Below are 20,721 nucleotides of genomic sequence, written 5' to 3'. Positions count from 1 at the left end.
TTTTTTTTTCCTGAGGAATTGCTAAATGACCCTCATTTTCTCTTGCATGTTAACTGGTTAATTACTACAGTCACCAATCTCCCTCCTCTCAGGACATGGACTGCTGTCAGAATAAACTACCCAATAATACAGACCCCAGTGCTGCTCCCCTGAGGACAGGCAGCCTACCGAGCCCCCAGTTGGGCACAGAGCCTGGTTGGAAGGGTGCTCAGTGCTGCGCGACACTTGAATGAAGGCGTAGATGGGTGGGTGGGTTAACAGCAACAGTTCCCTCTCAGCCTTTGACTGTCCTCATGGCCTACTGAATTAATAAAATTCTTCAATGGCCTGGCATTTGAAACTCCCCATAATACTCATTCAGCAAACACGTAAAAGCCTAAGAGATCAAAGCTATGCCAAGCCTAGTGGAACATAAAAGGATGGTCTGGTCTCAAAACAACTTCCCAGCTTTACTTCCTATCATGCCCCAAAACACATTCCTCCAGTTTAAGTGTTTGCCATTTTCAAAACATTTTCTATCCAGAAGTCACAACCTAGTGGGCCTGGGCCAAGAAAAATATTTCCTTGGCGGGAAAAACTATTTTGTTTGGCATAGTGTTTTTTAAAAATATTTAAATGTGACTGTGTTTTGGGGGAAAGAGGAATATACTTTCCAATTATTCTAGTGCCTCTACCAGGGCCCCACTGTTCATCTACAAAGCCCACCTCACCCTCAAAAGTGCTAACTGGCTTCAGTCGCGTGGACTCTGTGCGACCCTATGGACTGTGGCCTGCCAGGCTCCTCTGTCCATGGGATTCTCCCAGCAAGCGTGCTGGAGTGGGCTGCCCAAAGGACCTGGAGTGAGCTGCACATACCCCTGAGAAGCTGCTTCTGCTCACCACTTACTTTCCCCTCCCTTTTCACATGTCCATCCTCTGCTCAAATGGCACTTACTTTCTAAAGCCCTTCTTCAATCCTCTCCAAATCAGAAATGATTGCTCATCTGTTTTCTCATGGCACTCCGATTATTCTACTTTTGTAGCATTTCCATTTGGATTTATATTATGTACTTTTCTTATCAGGTCTCTATGCATGGGAAGGACTGAGACCGGGTTCATATCCTTGCTAGTTTTAGAACTACAACCAATGAGCCTCGGACATACTAGGTATAAAACAAATGTCAAAGTGAACAAAAATTAAATGGAGAAACTACATTAAAAAAAAAACAAACAACTGGTTTGGAATGAAAGTTTACCTTTCAGGTACACTATATGCATAGATAGATATATTCCGTAAACTTTGAGGTAAAAAACTTCCAGTTATGAGACAGAGCTGGGTCTTTTCTTCTAGCAAAACTCCACGGTGATTTTGGTGAACAGATGCCAGCATATCCACAGCACAGAGAGGGAGCAGGGGCTGTGGTCACACAGACGTGGCTTCCGATCCCGCCCCATCGTTTTCTATATGTATGGCCCGAGGTCGGCACTTTTCTCTAAGCCTCAGTTTCCCCACATCATGGTGGTAACTAACCACACGAGTTCACTGGGAGAACTACACGATACAATACAGAGAAAGCACGTAGCACAGAGCAGGACACACGGTGAATGCTCGACGAGCACTGATTTCATTATCTACAGTTGGCATTAAGATAAACTAAAATGAATAGTAAAAATGTGATTTTGTAATTCTCCTTTAAGTTTGTATGGTGTTAAAAAATACACATACAAATTATAAAGATTTTTTTTTTAATGTGGACCATTTTTTAACATCTTTATTAACTTTGTTACAATATTGCTTCTTTTTTTTTGTTTTAGTTTTGGGCCCTGAGGCATGTAGACTCTTTAGCCCCCTTACCAGGAACTGACCCCACACACCTCCGGCATTGGAAGGCGAAGTCTTAACCACCGAACCGCCAGGGAAGTCACACACAAATTAAATACACTCTTTTTCATCATCCAAATCCCTAAGGCAACTCATTATTATACTTCATTTACATTTTACGTTATAATTAAATTTTAAGATATTAAGAGTATCTTTTTATTATAAAAGGAACATTAAGCTTATTTAAAAAAAAACCCTTAGAAATGTACAGTTTTTATTTGGTTCCTTGCCTGCTGTGTGAGATTTCCCATCAATTAGATGTCTGGAGCATTTCCACATAGCAGAGTTTGAAGATACTGAGACTTTTGTTCCCAGAAATAGATTTGACTCCCTGCCTAAGTTTCTACTAAAAAAGCAGAAAATCAAGATAATTTAGCCTTTTTGGCAGAGAACTGGAAACTCGGAGCATAGTTAGATTTATACTCCAGCTGCAAAGATCAGTGAATAAATTTTCTGTCACTAGGTTACAATAGCTTTATTATATTTAATTAGAACTTCAAATGTTTCTGTTCTGCCTAATCCTTTTCCTTCAGTCAGTAACTGTTAAAGGACAAATAAACTGTCCAAAAGCAACTGATACTCTAGGACATCTTTTTCGTGTGAAATAAATCATTTGTACCAAAACATGTTTTTACGTTTCCCCTAAATATGTTCCAATGTTACACTTAAAACTAATACAGCAAGAACTCTTCTTTGATAACGAGGTCTATGTCATGCAGTGAAAAACTCATATAACACTAAAATAAATGAAAAAGGCATATTAATTGGAAAACATTTTTAAATTCACTCAGTTGAAAAAACTTCCAGTTAGGAACACTGTTCTTTGTAATTTTTACTCAACACAACGTGGGCTGGCCCCCTAGTGAACATCTAGGGAAGAGGCCGTTTCCTGAGGACTGGGCCCTCGGGAGCACTCATCTTTGGAAGGGGAAGTAAGTCAGAATGACTCTGTTTCTTCAAGTCTACATGTAGCACTTCAGATACAAGCTGAAACTTGAAGTGACATCCAAGAAGATGTTTTCAAACCACTAAAGAATTTTAAAGACTGCAAGATACCCATAATGATGTCACTATCACTAGGACGTTGGAGAAGGGAAACAGCTGGTCCTGGGAGTAGGGACACACGTGCGAATTCCTTTACGTGTCCCCTGACTCACTTGCCCACCCGTCTGCACGCACTCATCAGCTGCCTACCCCGCGGCAGGAACTGCGGTAGCTGCCATAAAGACAGCTAGGATAGGGCCTACCTGGTTGTCCAGTGGTTAAGAATCCACCTGCCAGGGCAGGGAACCTGGGCTCAATCCCTGGTCTGGGAAGATCCCACATGCCACAAAGCAACTAAACCCGTGTGCCACAAGTACTGAAGCTCACGCGCCCAGAGCCTGGGCTCTCAACAGAGAAGCCAGCACGGTGAAGAGCCCTCACCCCCGGACTGGAGAGTAGTGCCCGCTCGCCGCAACTAGAGAATGCCCTGCGATCAACGACGACTCAGCGCAGCCAGACATCAATCAGTCAAATTCAAAAAAGCTAATATGTTAAAAAAAACATTGGGAGGGCAAGATTGTTGTTCCCAATGATATCAGAATCTAGGAAGAGGGAAAACATAGGAAGATTTAAATTCTATGGGGATAACTACTAAAACAGATACACAGACCAAATTATGTGGAAGACAAATCAGAACATTTAGTAAATAACAACCACGATGAAGTCAGAGGGAGTCAGATGAAGTCAGAGAGACCCTCACATAGAATAAAATTTCAGCCAGAGATTAGAGAATAAGTAGGAATTTGCTGGGTGGGATATGTAGAGCTGTAACAGGAGGATGAAAATGCAGTCAGGTCAAAAGAACATCTTAGATACAAGCATGGAGTTGAGCAGAGGAGTGATCCTTTCAGAGTATGGGTTTTGTACAATTGAAGATGCAGCTGAGGTGGGAGCTAATGGTCTTATAAGGAAACAAACTTTTGAATTTAATTTTTTAGACTGAGGCAGTAGGAGGAGTCTCACAGTTACATTTTAAAGCAAGGAAGCCAGAGGACAGGATCCCGGGCTGCTGAAATAATCTAAGGGTGATTCTGAGAGCCTAACTGACTGTGGTGCCAGCGGGAGTGGAGAAGAGAGCCAGAGAAACACGTCAGTAGTCTTGCTGACCGTACTGGCTGACCTTCAGCCTGAGAAGGGAGATTCTCTGGGGATGACTGACAAAGCAAATAGGGCAGAGGAGCCGTAGGGAACTGCTGCATTGAGGACCCAGCATATTCTCTCTTAAAGGGACATAAAAATGAAATTATTATTTTTTTCTTCCTGTTATTGCAGTGGATGGTCTGACTGTTTAATCACATTAACAGCCTAGACGGCTTGATCTGTGTCTTAGGGATTTCTACTTCCCCATGGTACCACTCAAATGCTTTGGTTGTGAATTAAGAGTCAGTTCATTAAACATGAAAGTTATTCACTTGCATCTGATAGCCATATATAAACACTGGAAGTCCTGGGAGCACTTACCCTGCAGTAATCCAAAGTAGCAACATATTCATACGATCCTAGAGATAACTCTGGCTTCTCATAGTGGTCCAGTCTTCTTCCAATGTGGTCCAGATGTTGGAAATAGAATGGTGGAACTAATAAAAACAAAATAGGAAAGGGAATCTTTTGTTTTTACAACACAGACAATTTAGTAAGTTCTCAAAGTTTATTATCAGAGGAAAGGAGTTAGTATGAGGGAAAAAAAGCATTTTAAAGCTGGAATGTAGCATATTCCAAAAATCCACTAGTCTTTCTTTCCAGTCTTGGAAAGAATGAGGGTTTTCTAAAATATCTTCCTGACCCTTCTGCAAGTTACTGATGACAAAGAACATTAATGGTCTGGATCATTACAGAGAAACAGCAGACAAAAGCACGGGAGTTTTTAAATCATCACAACCAAAAGTTAATTCTCCCTATTTAATTACCTTTTCTCAAAGGAATTCTAACTTTTTAAACTATTTAAATTTTCAATATCCCAGCAAACATACATTGGTTATTTGGACTATACTATTAGCTCTAATGTTTATTATCTTTTAATCACAGATGTCTTCAGCCATGGGGAGTCTGCACGGTAATCTTTAACGTCTGGGCTTCAGAGTGGAGACGATTACTGTATTAGGGAAAGACTACGCCGTGAGATCTCAGCTGAGGAACTCTTAATTTGATTCAAATGTCTAAGAAGGTTAGTTCTGGCAAAGCCCTGGAAGTCATCCAGTAGGACAGGAACACTTATGACTCAGACACTGAACTCTTGGACAAATATGGCCTGGTATCTCTGTGCGAACGAACTCTACTGCCTCGAGAACAGGGCTGGCTGTTAATCCACTGACAACAGAAGTACTTAGAGTAACTAGCTATGCTCTGGTTTTAAGCATTTCATAAAGAACAACATTTTCATTTGTAAAACCATGTAACTAATGACTCGTTTTAAAACCAATAACTCAGTATTCTTTATTTTTAGTTATGAACTAGCACATGGGTTGGGCTTCCCTGTGGCTCAGCTGGTAAACAATCCATCCGCAATGCAGGAGACCTGGCTTTGATCCCTGGGTTGGGAAGATCCCCTGGAGAAGGGAAAGGCTACCCACTCCAGTATTCTGGCCTAGAGAATTCCATGGACTGTACAGTCCCTGGGGTTGCAAAGAGTCAGACACGACTGAGTGACTTTCACTATCACTAGCACACGGGTTACAACAGGACTGTTTTCTTAGTTTGGACATAAGAAAATAGTCACTAAGGCTTGCTTTTTTTTTTTTTTTCTTCTCTATTTTCTTACTATATTGTGGCCATTTCTTTTTAAACAAGTTTTATAAGATTCACTTGTACATAGGGATCTCTGAACTTGGAAAATTCAGTGTTTTGCAAAGATTGTGGAAGTGGGAAGCTGACAGTCTCAGCTAAGAAGGCTGTGACAGCCTTAAACTGCTCTTCTGTTATGTTTAACATGCTCAGTTACTTAGTCGTGTCCGACTCTTTTGAAACCCCGTGGACTGCAGCCTGTCAGGCTCCTCTATCCATGGAATTTTCCAGGCGAGAATAGATGAGATGGATAATGCGGCACCAGCTGTTCCAGGATGTATGGGTGGTACTTTCTGTACACTTTCTAGAATTTATTTTTATTCACACATCTACATGTAATTGGTAAAAAAAATTCCCCTTAAAATCAATTAGCTTTATATTTGTTAGCATTTAATATTATCTGTCATGTTTTATAAACCAGATTCAAGTCCCCCCATAAAGTACACGTGGCCACGTGACACTCGTCTTCCTGCATGTCTTTGGCCTCAAGTTCTTCCGACTGAGAGAGAATCTCTGACGTTTTGAAGGAAAACAGAGTGAAACCATTTGACCATACCTGCAAGCTTCTAACAAACCTTTGCCTTCTCTAAACCTAAATGAAGAATGCAGGTACCGATGACATCTAAGGGGGTCTGGCTTTCTTGCAGGAACAAATATTGGAATCTAGTATTTTTGCCGACCAAGGTCCATATAGTCAAAGCTACGGTTTTTCCAGTAGTCATATATGGATGTGAGAGTTGGACCATAAAGAAAGCTGAGTGCCAAAGAATTTATGCTTTTGAACTGTGGTGTTGAAGAAGACTTGAGAATCCCTTGGACAGCAAGCAGAGGAAACCAGTCAGTCCTAAAGGAAATCAACCCTGAGTATTCATTGGAAGGACTGATGCTCAAGCTCGAATACTGTAGCCACCTGATGTGAAAAGCAGACTCATTGGAAAAGACCCTGATGCTGGGAAAGACTGAAGACAATAGAAGGGGGTGGCAGAGGATGAGATGGTTGGATGGCATCATTGACTCAATGGACCTAAGTCTGAGCAAACTCAAGGAGATAGTGAAGGACAGCCTGGCGTGCTGCAGTCCATAGGATCGCAGAGTCAGACACAACTTAGCATCTGAACAACAACAAGAATATGAACAACCCTATTGGAAAATGAACTCAGCAGCTTCCCAGGAGTGGACACCTGAGGCATTCCCTTGGGTGCAAAAATACAAGAACTTTGTGTGTTTTTCCTCTACCAGGAAGCGGCAGGGCCTTTTAAGGCTTCGCGCTGACCCTTTGGGATTGAGGCCAGAGAAAACAAAGATCCTAGATGGATGGATCCTGGATGGATTTCTGATCACCTTGCAAAGAAAGTTGAGGCCTTGAGTGAACATGCCTGGAATCCGGTGACCTTGTGGAGGCGTGATGAAAATGCTCCAGGAGAGGCCTTTGCCATCTCCTGACGTTTTCCCCCCAAACTAAAGCACTTGCAAGCATGTGCTCACAGGCTTCCTGAAATGCAGTCCCAGGGTTGTGTAGGATTTGGTTGCAGATTTCATGAAGCACGCGCGATGGAATAAGACCTTCCTTAGAGCACGAAAGGTGGAGAACCAGCGGAGCCCACTGTGTGCGGAACCGGTGCCACAGCCGCTGCAGGGCGAGAGACCTCCCAGGGCCAGGGGCCCATCCTTGAGACGAGGATGGGAACCAAGATCCCACACCACAGCACGGGGCTTTGAAAGGTCTTTTTGAGGAGGCCTCACTCTGTCAGTCTCCTGCACTGGGGGCTGGGCGAAGCCATGGGCTGTGTGAAGGGTGTGAGTGCACAAGGAGGCCAGCGTTGCTCCCCCAGCAGAGCACGCCCTCCAGCCGAGAGGTCATGGATGTGATGACGCAGGCCGGAAACCGCCGAGGGAGCAGCCGGGCTCTCAGAGCCGCATGCTGCTCAGAGCCGCCACGGGCACCACTCACCATCATTCACGCAGCTGCAGAAGCCACACTGGTACCTCCTCCCTCCTTCGATGAACTGCATGAACGGGCACATGTAGGCTTTGCACCTGTTGCATCTGACTGGTCCAGCCTCGCCATGGTTTACCAGGTAGAGGGGCGTCTACAGGAAGCAAGCAGAAGTAAAATCACGTGGGCACAGGGTCTCCAGGTTTCTTCAGAAGTCCTACAATTGTAGTCACTGAAATGTGAAAACTCCGGACTCATTAAGGAACTCAATTCAGTGTCCACCAGGGGAGTAAGGCCGCCTCTCTTGAGACTGTGTGGAATTCAAGGTAATACCCAAACAAAAACTACTTTAAATGCATGTCTAGTGTATAAATATATTTGTACATTTATGTATATGTGTATTTACCAATGTGTGTGAAGACAGAAAGAGAAAAATAAAATACAGTAATGGTACCCGGAATATTCATTGGAAGAACTGATGATGAAGCTGAAGCTCCAACACTTTGGCCACCTGATGCAAAGAGCCAACTCACTGGAAAAGACCCAGATGCTGGGAAAGATTGAAGGCAGGAGGAGAAGGGGATGACAGAAGATGAGATGGTTGGATGGCATCACCGACTCAATGGACATGAGTTTAAGCAAACTCCGGGAGACAGTGAAGTACAGGAAAGCCTGGAGTGCTACAGTCCATGGGGTTGCTAAGAGTTGGACACAACTTAGCGACTAAGCAACAATAATGCTTAATAAAGCTTATGTTGAAAATGTCCTGGATACCATGTATCACATATCTTGCTAAGTTTGTTCATTAACTATAAATAAAGAAGGGAACTAGGTCTGATTTTAAAATCACTAGTTTGCACATCGGCATACTGCTTAGATAATTCCACCCAATACACAGAATGTTTCTTCAAAACGGCAACTCTCAGAAGAAATCTGCAGTGATTTTCACTTATTTAGGCAAGGAGGCGGATCCTGCCTTTTCCGTTTCTTTATCCCATGATGAGATGTCTCATGAAGGAAGTACTCTCGATGCAGCAGGTCATGCTTTGCCAGAACAAAAAGAATAAATATTTCTACGGCTTCTTCCTTATAAACATGTGTCGAACCCGTTACACGTCCTTTACGGCTTGAAGGCGAAAAAGCTCAGCGTTGGAAGTCTGCCTTATTTCTCAGCACTTCCAGCTTTCAGAACAAAACCACAAAGATTCTTCTTGTTTTTATAAATCTCCTTAAAGATAACATTTCTAGAAAAGCTTGACAATACAGGGTTTGGCACATCAACTAAGTTTTTCTTTAAAGAAACAGATGTAAATAAAGCAGACTGCTGCTTAATGGAGACTTGAAGAGCAGGAGGAAGGTGGCGATGAGGTGAGGTCATAAGGCCATTTTCTGCCATTTTCTTAGAGAAGAAAAGAGAGAGAGAGAAGATATCTACAGTCTGTCCCTAACCAGATGTCCAATGTGGAAACTAATCTGCTGAGGTTTCAGAAACAAGTTTTGAGACCTCAGAGCAGGAAAAAAACAGATGGTATGATACATAAAAGAATCAGGGAAAGGATAAAAAACACATTCAGAATCACTAGGCACTGTCCTCTCCCACCTCTTGCTTCAAGGAAGCCAGGAGATGGATTCAATTTTCCTGTTTCTGGTCTCTCCTGGTCTGTAGCATGGGTATGGCTTTGGTGTCCGATTGGTCAGGTTGTGAGAAGGATTCAATGAAGAAAAAGTGTTAGTCTCTCAGTTGTGTCTGACTCTGCTATCCCATGGACTGTAGTCCACCAGGCTCCTCCGTCCAAGGAATCCTCCAGCAAGAATACTTCTCCAGGAGATCTTCCCGACCCAGGGATCGAACCCAGGTGTTCTGCATTGCAGCCAGATTCTTCACCATCTGAGCCACCAGGGAAGCCCCATACAATTAGGAGGCCGTGTGCAATGTAGAGTATTAAGCCTGGCATAAAATTATTGGATAAAAAGTATCTAACTGTTGTTGTCATATCTGTACAGAACAACCTTTCCTCTCTTAAAACCACTCATCTCAAGAGAGTGTGTATATTTAATAGGAGGGTTAGAGTTTGATAAGTTTGAGATAGGCTTGAATTTCTATATATATTAAATATTATTATTAAATTAAATTAAATATATATTAAATATATGAATATATTAAATATTCATATACATATTTAAATTAGCTATTTTGTTACTATGAAATGTTATTGTAAAAATGATTTAGAAGACAGGGAATCTACCTTTCAGGAGATTTTGATACCATCTGATGGTTAAAAAAGTTGAGAGGCACACTAGATTTTAAAATTGTTCTATGAGTTTGATTTGCATACACATGTGCTTTGCTTAGTCACTCATTTCCGACGCTATGCAACCCCACCGTCTGTAGTCTCCCAGGCTCCTCTGGCCATGGGGGTTCTCCAGGCAAGAATGCTGGAGTGGGTCGCCATGCCCTCCTCAAGGGATCTTCCCAACCCAGGGATCAAATCCATGCCTCCTGCATTGCAGGACTCTTTACTATCTGAGCCACCAGGGAAGTCCTTGCATACACTCAAGGAATGCATACTATATATGCATTGAAAGACCCATACAACACTTTCTCATCTACACTGTTTGTTTGAAAGGCATAAAGTGATGGATGTGTGTTGTCTTCAACTAGAAATAATAAGAAATAATCTGAGGGGAACAAAAGGGAAGCAAACGAAAATATGACAGATGTACACCTATAGATGATTCACGTTGTACAGCAGAAACTAACACAACACTGTAAAGCAGTTATACTCCAATTAAAAAAAAAAGATACGGTCAATGAGTGCAGAATCAGAAGTGAAAGACAACAAAAATGTAATGATAAGGTAGCTTTTTTCCGGGTCAAAAACCCAGTCATCAGTCATTCTCTGGGCGCTGCTGAGTTCTACGGCCTCCACCTCAGAGATGAGGAGCTGCTTTCAAGAGTTACACCAGGGTTGAAGCCTGCAACATACATAAACTCCAGCCAAGTGTACTTCTCTCATTCCTTTATCATTTTCAAAGAGTTCAAAGTCTATCATCAATTCGCTGAGACACTTTAGGAACAAAATCTGATGCAATTACTTGCTAGACAAAGCAGAGGTAATGGAAATTAACCTTATTTTTCCTGATGTGATTTACTCAAAGGCAAGCCCAACCAAAAATTACTGTGAAATTGTCGGCAGCTACCATCTAAGCATTCCAGTCCGGGCAGATTCAAACTTGCAGAACTGAAAATGAATGTCTCGTCACAAATTGGAATTGAGTAATGATTGTATCGAGGCTGTGAAACACGCATGCATTTTTTTTCAATTTTCGCTCTTTTGGAAACTGAATGATGGATAGGTAAGGGAAGGACTGCAGACAACTGAGGTGACGGTAAAGAATGTTAAAAGCTTTTAGACTGTTTACATTTTCTCTCTGGGCACCAGCACAAGGGTTTCCACATCACACTGTCTTGCTTCATGTCTCTCAGGCTGTGCTGAAAGCCATCAGGGACTTTCTTTGCTTTCTCCAGATGTCTGCTTATCTGCTCTACAGTAGCATGCGTGAGCTCATAAACAGCTAATCTCACTTGTATTCTCAGTTCAACTTTAGTGTATGCAGCTTAAAAAAATATCAAATTACTTTCCAAAAAGTCCTAAGTTTCTTTTTTCCTTCTTCTTAATAAGGACATTATATTACACTTACCTCAGAAATATTTTCAGATTTTGCAATTTTGTTTATAAGTGTGTTTTTTACTCTTTTGGCCTCTAGTATATTCCTGCCTGCTCTTTCTTTTCTGTTCTTTTCTTAAATGGAAAAAAGTGAAGGGATGGGGAGCCTCACTCTAAAACCCTCATTTGGCCCTTCTTGGCTCTGGTCCTGTGTGGCCTGAGTTTATATAACACGAAACTGATGGTGATGCTGGGGAAAGAAAGACAGAGAACAGTATCTGAATAGTACTAGTTTGTAGTTTTGATCTACCAGGGTTATGCCAAATGCTTTATTGGTACTAATTTTAACTAAGATCCTTTAGTTGAATAAAAGGTACCTCCTTTGTATGCATATATAACACCACAGTCCAATTGGACCACAAGAAAGAATATAATTCATGGAGAAATGAGGTTCAGCGTTAAAAGTTTTGAATACTATTCCATGTAAAAGGAGTAGACAACAAAATGTGTCGATCAACAACTCCTTGGCACTGCTAGTACAACTTTTAAAGTTTTCCTATATTTCTATATCATCAGTTTCCAAGCATTCCTGCCATTCCCTCTAACATCTGTACATTCAGTGCTGGGTGTGCAGTGTGCCTTGATGGTGTATACAGGCCAATGTTATTAAACACATAAACATGTAATTACAAGAGCAATGCAGGAGCAGAAAGACTACTTGGGAAATCATCATTAATAAAAGCAACATTAAAGTATTCACAGATTGTAACCCAAAACGACAACAACAAAAATAAATGCTCAAAGAAATGAAGCACGACCGAGAAAGATCCGACATGAAGAATTCTGATTAAGTTTATGGCCTAGGCACTTTTGTTTTAGCATCTCTATAACCAAAGTCTGAATACACAAGTCTTTCCATACAGACTCTTTGTTTTAGCAAAGTGATAAATAACAGAAGGTAGCTATTATAGCTGCCTGTGAAAAAGTGAAAGTCACTCAGTCATGTCTGACTCCTTGCGACCCCGTGAACTATACATATACAGTCCATGGAATTCTCCAGGCCACAATACTGGAGTGGGTTGCCGTGCTCTCCTCCAGGGGATCTTCCCGACTCAGGGATCGAATCCAGGTCTCCTGCATTGCAGGCAGATTCTTTACCAGCTGAGCCACCAGAGAAGCCCTTGCTGCTGCTGCTGCTGCTAAGTTGCTTCAGTCGTGTCCGACTCTGTGCGACCCTGCAGACGGCAGCCCACCAGGCTTTCCCGTCCCTGGGGTTCTCCAGGCAAGAACACTGGAGTGGGTTGCCATTGCCTTCTCCAGAGAAGCCCTTAAGCTGCCTATAACTATACCTATAAACTAATTACACCAAACCTGGAAATCTGAAGAAAATATGAAGGTGTTCTTATACCACAGGTCCACTAGGTGGCACTGTACAACTAAAAATTAAAACTATTTCCTCAGGTAATAAAATACTCAAGATAATTATGCTATATACATTTTATGTAGCTATCACCATAATTAACCGAATTCATGTCAGTTATTACCATCACAAAATTAAGAAACCTGTACTCTTGTTGAGAGAGTCTTTGATAATTGGTAAAAAATATTCTGGTGAAAACAAAATGTGTTTAAAGATGAAATACAGGCTATTTTAAGCATGAATTACATTGAAATTACAGACTGTGCCAAATTTACTGAAGATAATAGTTGAGAAAAATCCTTTTTAAAGGTTTCTAATCCGCTCCCAACTTCCGTGACTACATGTAGGAAAACGGGGGCCCTGCAGGGACTGGCGGCCCCGGGCACGCAGGATGCTGCTGCCCAGGGGGCGAGGAAGCCCGCACTCCTGCCGCCCTGCAGGCACCCACCCCGATCCTCACACTTGCTTGCACGCACGGTACCAAGCAGCAAGGTAAAGACAGTGAGGTGTGAGGCACGGAGCTCAGCAGCACCTGTGACGGAGGGCTGACCTTCCTGCTGCTGGAACATCCAATCACCGGCAGCAGAGTAGATGGGGGAAGGCACAGCATGGACAGAGCAGCCAAATAGGGAGATCCAGGAGCGTGCTGGTGTAGGGAGGCTTCCTGCCCGTCTCCTGGACGCTCCTGGGTGAAGACAGCCCCTCTGCCTTCCAGCTAGGTTCTAACACAGGCCATACACATAACACACAAGCTCACTCTTAACCACCACTTTCCCCCGTCTTCCAATGCTTGTTTACTGATTCTGAAAAAATATATACATTTTGCATTTTCAATATATACTTCTCTTCCTTTTTTTCTCTCCTATTTTCTCCATGAGAAGTCTCCAGGAGAGCAGTCAGTGTCCTGGGACCACACAGTTGTCCCCACACAAAGAATATTCAACTTTACTAAGTGCCTGAAGGAAACAGCTAGGCTAAATAACTACTAGTAATGGGAGAGACAGTTTTGCCTACAGTGGCTCCTCAATCAAAATGCAGCATGGTCCTCCAGCTTGATATGGGATCATATTCAATATCAGACTATAATCCCTAGTGCTGCTGCTGCTGCTAAGTCGCTTCAGTCGTGTCCGACTCTGTGAGACCCCGTAGACAGCAGCCCACCAGGCTCCCCCATCCCTGGGATTCTCCAGGCAAGAATACTGGAGTGGGTTGCCATTTCCTTCTCCAACGCATGAACGTGAATAGTGAGAGTGAAGTCGCTCAGTCGTGTCTGACTCTTCGAGACCCCATGGACTTCAGCCTACCAGGCTCCTCCGTCCATGGGATTTTCCAGGCAAGAGTACTGGAGTGGGGTGCCATTGCCTTCTCCAATCCCCTAGTAAATTACTGTAAATATATATATATCTCTAGCAGCAAAGATATATTGTATTGTCAAATGTGATCCTGGCACACAGCTACTTCTTTGGGCCTGGAGTGCTGCTTACAGTTTGGGTTTATCTCAAGACAGTTTCAGTCAGTAATTTGGATTAATCAGGGGATATAAGTGGAAGCATGAAAACGGTATGTGAAAAGATAATCCAGAACTTGTGATGAACAACTACCCTTTAAAAATGTTAAACGTTCAGACTATTAAGCATGCTGAAAGACAAGCAGAGTCAGATTCCCAGAGGATTATGCCCAGCAGCTAAAATGAAGAGAGACTATATCAACTGCACTTATTAAAGATATTTCTATAGGAAAGAGAAATGAAAAGCTTGTGTGTGTTTTCTATTTTCGGCTTCACCACGTACACCATTCGGTCAGCCTATGCCAACAGAAAAGCTACAGGGCAGTAGGGTGCTTACTGTATGCACATTTTCTCAACAGCAGGACTATTAAAGAATAGTATTTTTTGAATGCCTTTTAAAAATTATTCTTCTAAAAAGAAACTGAGCCTAATAATAAAACACTCAATGTACTGAAATAACTATAAGAATATGTTTACACTTTTTTAAAAGTGTTTTTCAGTTCAGTTCAGTTCAGTCGCTCAGTCATGTCCGACTCTGCGACCCCATGAATTGCAGCACGCCAGCCCTCCCTGTCCATCACCAACTCCCGGAGTTCACTCAGATTCACGTCCATCGAGTCAGTGATGCCATCCAGCCATCTCATCCTCCGTCATCCCCTTCTCCTCCTGCCCTCAATCCCTCCCAGCATCAGAGTCTTTTCCAATGAGTCAACTCTTCGCATGAGGTGGCCAAAGTATTGGAATTTCAGCTTTAGCATCATTCCTTCCAAAGAAATCCCAGGGCTGATCTCCTTTTAGTTGGCCCTAAAACTTTGTGTTTTTGTATTTCCAGAAAATTAACCTCTTGCTAGTCTGTGGCACTCGAGAGATTATTTTCAATTTTTTTCCTCTTCAATAATGCTACTGAGTATAAATAAATAGTCAAATATAAATAAATACTGGCTATAAATAAATGACTATTTATTGGGAAAGATTGAAGGTGAGAAGGGGATTACAGAGGATAAGATGGTTGGATGGCATCTCTAACTCAATGGACATGAGCAAACTCCGGGAGATGGTGAAGGACAAGGAAGCCTGGCATGCTGCAGTCCATGGGGTCACAAAGAGTCTGACACGACTAAGCAAATGAACAACGATATAATAATGTATATAATGTTATAGAACATTTACTCTTGTTATAACTATATCGAGAACTTATATTGGATTTTAACATGTCTTTAATTTGGAAACTGGTCTTTTTTGGTTTGGAAGGGGGTTGTTTTTTGTGTCTATCCAGCATTGACAAATCCTGATTCAAATTTATAATATATGCAAGATCATAACTATCATCTGTATGATTTGTGGTTTAAAATGCTTTCATGTGTATAAAGATCTCGGGATGCTGAGATGTTAACAACCATGGGTGTGGGAATTATCATCCCGTTGTTGAGAAGGGAAGGGATATCAGTGAGGAACAGGGATTCACTCGCCCAATAAACTGCAGAGCAGGAGCTTGAATTCCCGTTCATTCCCTGTGCTATGCATTCAGAAACTGCCTGCAGATTGCTTTGGTAGAGAAGCACATTGATTCAGAGAAAGCTGCCATCACCCACGGTCCACCACCAAGCCCTCAGTGGTCCCTGGGACCCTTGAAGTGTCTCCTCTTGCTCTCTCTCTACAGGAGCTATTTTATGTCTTTTCAGTTTCACTGAATCCTTCAAATAAGCTCTCCTCCCACCTCCCTCAGCAGATAGCTTCCCCTCCTTGCTCACAAAGGAAAACAAAACCTCAGATAGGAACTCCCATGAACGTACCAGCACCTACTTAACGTTTCCTTTTCTCCCTCCTGCTACAATGAAAAGAGCATCCATCTCTCCTCCTGACATGTTCCCAGGGCGTTTATCTAACCCAGGACCAGGTCCCAACCAGCCCCTCAGCGCTGGCTCAGGCATTTCAGCTGTGCGTTGCCACTGGGCCTTGCTCCTGACAGCACCCTTCACAGTGCTTTACTTCCAAGCATCACTACCAAATTCTCAGACCCGTGCCTTACAGGCCTAACACCTTTTGTTTGTTTGTTTAATTGGTGTTTCTCCTACAGAGCAATTCCTGAGAGAATGGGCAGTCGACGGCTTTTGAATGAACAAACAAAATATCTACCAGGTACCCACAAATATGCTGTCCCAAGCCCAGGGCAGTTCATGATAGATGCTAAACCAAAGGCAGAAATAAAAGAAGAAACCGCTCCTTGGGAGAGGGGGGCGGGTAAAGGATTCTTTCACGGTGGGGAGTTACGAGGAGCTGCATTTCCACTGACGACAGAACAGAGAGCGCGGCACGGCTCAGGAAGAAAAGCCTGAGCTGGGGGAAGGTGGTGGCCGGCAGGCAGGAGCCAGGCTGAGCTGAGAAGAAGGAAGATGAACAGGAGGGCTAGAGGGATTCTGGGGAGGATGCTCAAAGCCAGGCAGAGCAGCATATCCTGACTTCTCAGGCTTCGCTCTTCCCCACCTCCATTACATTCCTCTCCTCTCTCATGTCAAACCAGTCGGGATCTCACCTTTCACAAAACTAAAACAATGGAATGGGAAGAATGACTGGTACTGGTTCCCAAACCTGCTTGTTAGTAAATTCTTTAGAATTACCGTGAGGAATTTTTAGAATTTGTTTGTTTCATCATCAGCTGTATTTTATTCAATCCCTAAAATCTCTTTTAAAAATAAACATCAAAAGATGTTTGAATATTACTTCTAAATTTCTAACTAAAAAAAGTCCATTCCTTAACTGCTTAAGTAAACCTCAGGTTCACCACTGATTCCTAGTGGTGCACGTTTCAGAGTAAATTCTCAATAAATACTTGTTGAACGGATGACAAGAAAAACAGGGAGGGGAAAAAGGACAAATGGAATGAAAAAGAAAAATGAAGGAAGAAGGAAAATACAGAAGTCACGCTTGGATATATTTGCTAGTCCTTTCATCACAGAAGACCAGGTCTGGGTGTGAAAAACCCTAGGATGGTAAGTTGATCCCAAGGTACGCAAAAATAAGCAGACCAGGAGCCTCTTCTCTTACAATGGCCAACAGCATCTTAAAGCCAACACAGATGTGACTTTCCTCCCAAGGCCCTCCAATCCCACGAGGCTTTTCAGGGGGAAGGTCAAGTCAGACCATATACTGCAGTCTATGAGAGGGCTGCTCCTGGTGACAGGGCACCCAGGGATTCAGAGGGAAAACAACTGTCAGTGCAGTTCCGAGAGCACCATCACATCAGTTTCCCTGAATGGAAGTCCTAGTTCATGACAAAATCACAAACCATGAGAAACAACTCTTAGGCAAAAAAACGGTCTTTTGGGATTGGATTGTGTTGACGTAGTCTTTCAAGTTATGGCTGCTACTGCTGCTGCTGCTAAGTCGCTTCAGTCGTGTCCGACCCTGTGTGACCCCATAGACAGCAGCCCACCAGGCTCCCCCGTCCCTGGGATTCTCCAGGCAAGAACACTGGAGTGGGTTGCCATTTCCTTCTCCAATGCAGCAAAGTGAAAGTGAAGTCGCTCAGTCGTGTCCAACTCTTAGTGACCCCATGGACTGCAGCCCACCAGGCTCCTCCATCCATGGGATTTTCCAGGCCAGAGTACTGGAGTGGGGTGCCACTGCCTTCTCCGTTCAAGTTATGGGTATATTTGCAAAGATCAGTGCTACTGTTCCTACTGGAACACATGTTGAAAACTTGAGGAAGACATTCCATCTCAAGGAGCTATGTTATCCAGGGATTCTATAGTTAAAAGACATTTTCCCACATTTCTTTTAAACTTTGACCTATTATAATTTTTCTTTGGTGCCTAAGGAAGAATTATATTTTGTTGTCTGATCATAGGCCACTGACTGAAGCCATGTTTCATTGCTATAAGAACACAGAGTGGCCCACAGATATTGCAAATATATTGTAGACTTAAAAATCCTATGAATCAAGCTTGTTTCTTCCATAACAAAATAATTGGCAGTTTTTTGTTTCTTAAAAAAATGTAAAATGCTCCACTTTAAAGATGAAAGTGTTAATAAGCTCAGAGGCCAACTTCCTTTGTCTTTCTGACAGAATTACAAGTTAGCCAAAGTCTTCCTTCCATGTATCTCACTTCTTTGTGGCTATGGAAACACTTCAAGACATTCCCATCTAAGCATGAGCCCAGTCTGTATTCGAATGACACCTTCTCAATCAGGTCTGCTGCCCAGCCCATGCAATCTGAAGCCTGCCCTCCGCCCCTTCCCCAGGCTGCCCCCATCCCCTGACCTGCTCTACTTTTTCCTTCCTCCATCTGTTCAATAATTTTATTACTAGGTTCGCTGTCTTTCTTCTTTCCATTAAAATGTTAGCTCCATGAGGACAGAGATTTTTTTTGTCTGTACTGTTCACTGACATATCCCAGGACCACGAACAGTATGTGGCACACAGTGGGTAAAGAGTAAACATTTGCTGAATTAAATCCTTGTTGAACAGGATAGAAGAAAGAAACCCATGCACCTATGGTGGCTCAGATAATTAATGCAGTGCAGACCTGAGTTTGATCTCTGGGTTGGGAAGATCTCCCAGAGAAGGGCATCACAACCCACTCCAGTATTCTTGCCTGGAGAATTCCATAGATGGAACAGCCTGGTGGGCTACAGTCCATGGGGTCGCGAAAGAGTTGGACATGACTGAGCTATTTCAGAGCAGACCTAGGGTCAGTTAATCTATGACAAAGGAGGCAAGAATCTACAATGGAGAAAAGATAGTCTTTAATAAACAGTTCTGGGAAAGATGGACAGCTACATGGAAAAGAATGAAATTAGAATATCCTCTAACACCATATACAAAAATGAACTTAAGACAAATTAAAGACCTAAATGTAAGACTGGATACTAAAAAATTCCTAGAGGAAAACATAGGCAAAACGCTCTTTGATATATATCACAGCAATATCTTTTTGGCTCTGTCTCTGATAGGAATGAAAATAAAAACAAAAATAAACAAATGGGACCTAATTAAATGCAAAAGCTTTTGCACAGCAAAGAAAGCCATAGACAAAATGAAAAGACAGCCCACAGAATGGGATAAAATATTTGCAACGACGCAAGCAACAAGGGATTGATTTCCGAAATATACAAACAGCTCATATAACTCAATGTCAAAAAAAAAATACAAAAACAAAAAACAATCAAAAAATGGGCAGAAGATCTAAACAGACATTTCTCCAAACGGCACAAGAAAAGATGCTCAACATTGCTAATTATTAGAGAATGCAAATCAAAACCACAATGAGATTTCACCTCACAGGAGTCAGAATGGCCACTATCAGAAAGTGTACAAATAATAAATGCTGGAGAGGTTGTGAAGAAAAGGAACCCTCATATCCCGCTGGGAATGCAAACTGAAGAGCGACCATAAAAAACAGTACGGAGGATCCTTTAAAAACCAAAAACAGAGTTACCACATGATCTGACCCTGCAGTCCCACTTCTAGGCATACATCTGGACAAAACTCTAATTTGAAAAGATACATGCACCCCAACTTTCACAGCAGCACTGTTTGCAATAGCCAAGACATGGAAGCAGCCTAAATGTACATCAAAAGATGCCCAGATAAAGATGTGGTACATGTATACAATGGAATATGAGTCACAAAGAAGAATAGACCTAGAGATTAGCATCGGAGAAAGCAATGGCACCCCACTCCAGTACTCTTGCCTGGAAAATTCCATGGACGGAGGAGCCTGGTGGGCTGCAGTTCATGGGGTCGCTAAGAGTCGGACACGACTGAGCGACTTCACTTTCACTTTTCACTTTGCTGCATTGGAGAAGGAAATGGCAACCCACTCCAGTGTTCTTGCCTGGAGAATCCCAGGGACGGGGGAGCCTGGTGGGCTGACGACTATGGAGTCGCACAGACTCGGACATGACTGAAGTGACTTAGCAGCAGCAGCAGCAGAGATTAGCATACTAAGGGACGTAAGCCACAGACAAATATCAAACTTATGGTTACCAAAGGAGAAAAGTGGAGAAGAGATAAATTAGGAGGTTGGGATTAACATATACATCCTACTATGTATAAAACAGATAACCAATAAGGACCTACTGTTTAGCACAGGAAATTATACTATTTTATAATAACCTCTAAAGGAAAAGAATTTGATAAAAATAGATATATGGGTGCATGCGTGCTAAGTCACTTCAGTAGTGTCTGACTCTCTGAGACCACATGGACTGTAGCCTTCTAGGCTCCTCTGTCCATAGATTCTCCAGGCAAGAATACTGGAGTGGGTTGCCATTTCCTCCAACTCAGGGATCGAACCTATGTCTCCTGAGGCTCCTGCACTGTAGGCAGATTCTTTACTGCTAAACCACTGGGGAAGCCCAGATATATATGTTCAGTTCAGTTTAGTCACTCTTTGCGACCCCATGGACTGCAGCACGCCAGGCCTCCCTGTCCATCACCAAATCCCGGGGCTTACTCAAACCCATGCCCATTGTGTCCGTGATGCCATCCAACCGTCTCAT

General features: G+C 42.7%; 1 protein-coding gene across 1 annotated transcript in view; it reads right to left on the bottom strand.

Annotated features, from left to right (window-relative positions):
* The window catches only part of SEC24D (SEC24 family member D), a 116,317-nt gene that overhangs the window by 38,169 nt on the left and 57,427 nt on the right, over window positions 1–20,721 (bottom strand). Inside the window, exons 8-9 of the mRNA XM_010855231.1 lie at window positions 7,638–7,776; window positions 4,367–4,482 (exon numbers count right to left, since the gene is read on the bottom strand). Coding sequence (XP_010853533.1) covers window positions 4,367–4,482; window positions 7,638–7,776 — 255 coding nt within the window. The remainder of the gene's footprint in view (window positions 1–4,366; window positions 4,483–7,637; window positions 7,777–20,721) is intronic.

Source organism: Bison bison, unplaced genomic scaffold (assembly GCF_000754665.1).
Source record: "Bison bison bison isolate TAMUID 2011002044 unplaced genomic scaffold, Bison_UMD1.0 scf7180017864361, whole genome shotgun sequence".
In the NCBI taxonomy this organism is placed as follows: Eukaryota; Metazoa; Chordata; class Mammalia; order Artiodactyla; family Bovidae; genus Bison; species Bison bison.
The sequence above is the reverse complement of the archived record's forward strand: the minus strand, read 5'-3'. Positions and strand labels throughout refer to the sequence as shown.